The sequence below is a fragment of the Episyrphus balteatus genome, chromosome 1 (assembly GCF_945859705.1).
Source record: "Episyrphus balteatus chromosome 1, idEpiBalt1.1, whole genome shotgun sequence".
NCBI lineage: Eukaryota > Metazoa > Arthropoda > Insecta > Diptera > Syrphidae > Episyrphus > Episyrphus balteatus.
In genome coordinates, this window is record NC_079134.1 from 102,328,531 (window position 1) to 102,332,171 (window position 3,641).

The 3,641-nt window shown below is 34.3% G+C and overlaps 1 protein-coding gene across 1 annotated transcript; it reads right to left on the bottom strand.

Annotated features, from left to right (window-relative positions):
* Positions 1-1,770: 1,770 nt before the first annotated feature.
* LOC129907862 (protein mago nashi) lies at positions 1,771-2,457 on the bottom strand. The gene is made up of 2 exons (XM_055984283.1): positions 2,081-2,457; positions 1,771-2,025 (listed from the first exon to the last, which is right to left on the bottom strand). Exons 1-2 carry the CDS (start codon positions 2,339-2,341, stop codon positions 1,843-1,845), a joined length of 444 nt encoding a protein of 147 aa, XP_055840258.1. The 5' UTR covers positions 2,342-2,457; the 3' UTR covers positions 1,771-1,842.
* Between the last annotated feature and the right edge of the window lie 1,184 nt (positions 2,458-3,641).

The following is a 3,641-nucleotide window of genomic DNA, read 5'->3' on the forward strand; positions in this document are numbered from 1 at the left end:
ATTTATTCACAAAACAATGCTATATTTAATCAATTTCATTTTAAATTACATAAAATTATGTGCTTATCAAAAATGATACAATATGCATTTAAAGGTTGAGGGAAATGTGAAATCCCAATGCCTGTTGTATTTAAAAAGTCAAATATGTAAAGAATACTCTAATGTATTGTAATTTTATATACTATTTTTCTACTTAGAAATATCTTATTTGTGATTAACCATTCGATACACTGCCTTGTAGAGCTTCAGATTTGTTTTTCCTAGGAACACATTCTGGCACATCCGGATTTTAAGATATACGCGTTAGAGAATCACGACTATAAATTCCGCCCTATATCTAAAAAACGAGTGCTAATCGATATTTTTTGAATTCGGATTTAAAATCAGCATACTAAAATCCATTTGAAAAGAATACCTACTTTTGTCTTTGGGAGAAATAAATATGAATTTTTAATGATCAGTTTCTTTTGTGGTAAGATATACCAAACCAACATAACTTACTTAAATTAAAATATCTCGGAGAAGAAAAGAGATATTGAGAAGAACTGAATTTAAAAGAAAAAAAAAAAAACAAGCTCTATCATACGGCAAAATATTGCTTCGAAAAAAGGAAGAAAAGAATTTTCGAGATTTTCCTTATTAAAAGGAGGATTTATTTGCAGACCAGTGTTATTAGTACCTATTAACAGAGAAATTATCATTGAAATGAGTAAAGGCACACCAAAGCAATCGTTTTCTTAAACCATCTCTAAGTGGTATCAACTTTACAGATAGAGCGTTACTTTAGAATAAGTTTTTTCTCAGAATATACCCATAAGAATTCGAGATGTCGTCGTTGGGCTGTTTTTTTTTTGTTTGCAATTTGACTACAATTTATTAAAATGTGCTAACTTCATTCAATCATAGATTTGAGTTCGCCAAGTACTTAGGAATCGACTTTAACGAGCTCCTCAGATTCAACAATCACTCCCGTTTGGTCCTCAAAAAAGCCAACTTTGCTTTCCATCGCCTTCACCCTCTGATGAAAAGAAGAACAGGATTGAGTCAACCAACGAAACTCTTGATCTACAAGCAGCTTCTGCGGCCAGTCATTGCCTACAGCTTTCCAGTATGGTACACCATCTCCAAGACAGCCATGAAGGAACTACAAATGTTCGAGAGAAAAATACTGAGGATTTGCACTGGACTCATCTTTGACCGACAGCGGCAGAAATACTATAGCAACAAGCGACTCTACGAGGAAGCAAAAATCATACCACTGGGCAAGTATCTACTGCAATCGGCGAAGGTACTGGTAGGAAATATCGCCAACCATCCCAATCAACTGATGATAAGAATGACAGCCCAACAACGACATCCGGAACCTAAGTACCTTTGCGCTTTGGATATACTGGCTGAGAACATAATTTCAATGGACAACGAAGAAGTTAACTTTTACGCCGACACCCAGTCGGCTTACTACCGTGGCTAACGCCAACCAAACCAACCCAACTCAACCAACCCCACAACTGGACATCCGGGTCTGAACACCCCGAGGACAACCTAGTCAGCAGACTTTAAATTAAGTTTATCCATGTATATTATTTATTTATATTTTATAACTTAGTCATTGTATAAGGTTAGGCCCCCTCTGTGCCAACAAAATTTTGTATCTATCAATGAATCTTAGACATAAGTTAATTTTAAGTCAATTGTAAATAACAAGTTCAATAAAAACAAAATTGAATTGAATTGACATAGATTTGAGTTGTGATTCAAAAGAAAACTAGATTTACGTGAAAAGCTATATTTTATTGAAAATATGAACTATAAATATTATGTTCGAAAGATAACAAAATCTTTTTATATGGGTTTAATCTTAAAATGCAGTCCAATGAGTGAAAATACTAGACACTTCAGATCCTGAACGAGGTAATAAAAACACCTCAAACCTTCTGGATCTTTAGATCTGTTAACATCCACCAAAGATCCCGTTTTTGAAGTAGTGAATGAAATGTGTTCGTCACCAATAACAATTTCGAGCTCCTGATAAAAATATAAGTGTTTGAGTATCGTTAGTGTACGACCATTTGTATCTTACTTGTCTTCCAACCCTGTCTGGTGGGGGCCATGGTGTATCATCTTCCGCCATAATTTCGGAGTCTAATATGATTCGTTTAAGTTCTTCCATTACTGACTGGTGCACAAAAGCTTCTTTGCGGATCATGGTATCATTTTTATAATTGGAGTTGTTTGCGTAGCGTAGTTTACCATCGGGACGAAACTCGAATTCCAAAAACTCATGGCCAAATTTACCTTTGTGACCTACGTAGTAACGTAGATAGAAGTCTTCTGTCGACATTAGTGTTATTTTAGAAAGTTTTTGTCAGGAATTATCCGTAAAGTTTTGAGATTTTAATGGTTGCGCTTTGTATAAACTAACCTACAAAAAAGGACAAGTAAACTGCAACCATTTAATGTCATTTTGACAAAACGACCGGTGATGCCAAAAACATTTTATTTAAACTCGCGAATTTTCTTCCGCACCATCTACATCTCAAGATGAGTAACAAGTTAGTGAAAAACATTAGGTGTGTTTTTTATTACCACCGGTCTTAACTAGACAAAAAAAAAACGCAGTCTGGGCTAAGCAATTTACATGTTAAATACAACAACACCTTAGCCTCTTGGGCTTAGTTGTTTAGCCCGGAGATTTCTCTGGGCTTAACTTTTTGAAGAGTTTTAAATCTGTGCTACCAAACAAACTTTTTTATAAATTGTTTAGAATTTGTTTAAAAACGTGAAACTGACGTTTGGAAGAACAAAATGTATTAAAATAGTTTTGCTAGCATACATTATTGTATCCTTTTGTAAAACATACATGAAAATTACAAGAAAAGGACGAAAGCGAAAAATATGACAACTCTAAATTTTTGTTGTGTCAGCTGTTTTCGGAACATTCAATATACAGTGCTGCCAAGATTTCAGGTTAAGCCCCGAGGCGTTTTTTTTGTCCACTTAAGACCGGTGGTAATAAAAAACACACCTATTAGGTGTGTTTTTTATTACAACCGGTCTTAACTGGACAAAAAAAACGCAGTCTGGGCTAAGCAATTTACGTGTTAAATACAACAACACCTTAGCCCCTTGGGCTTAGTTGTTTAGCCCGGAGATTTCTCTGGGCTTAACTTTTTGAACAGTTTTAAATCTGTGCTACCAAACTAATTCTTTCATAAATTGTTTAGAATTTGTTTAAAAACGTGAAAACTCACGTTTGGAAGGACAAAATGTATTAAAATAGTTTTGCTAGCATACATTTTTGTATCTCTTTGTAAAACATATATGAAAAATGCAAGAAAATGACGAAAGCGAAAAATATGACAACTCTAAATGTTTGTTGTGTCTGCTGTTTTCGGAACATTCAATATACAGTGCTGCCAAGATTTCAGGTTAAGCCCCGATGCGTTTTTTTTGTCCAGTTAAGACCGGTGGTAATAAAAAACACACCTATTAAGCCTTAACTACATTGGCTCAAAAAGTGAAAAAGTACAAAAGTGAAAATTTTCAAACGCATTTTTGTATTGTTTTTCGGGTTGGAAAATTAAAACAAATGATGCAGAAAGCTTATTTTTTGGTATAAAAAACAATTTGCATACTCTTTT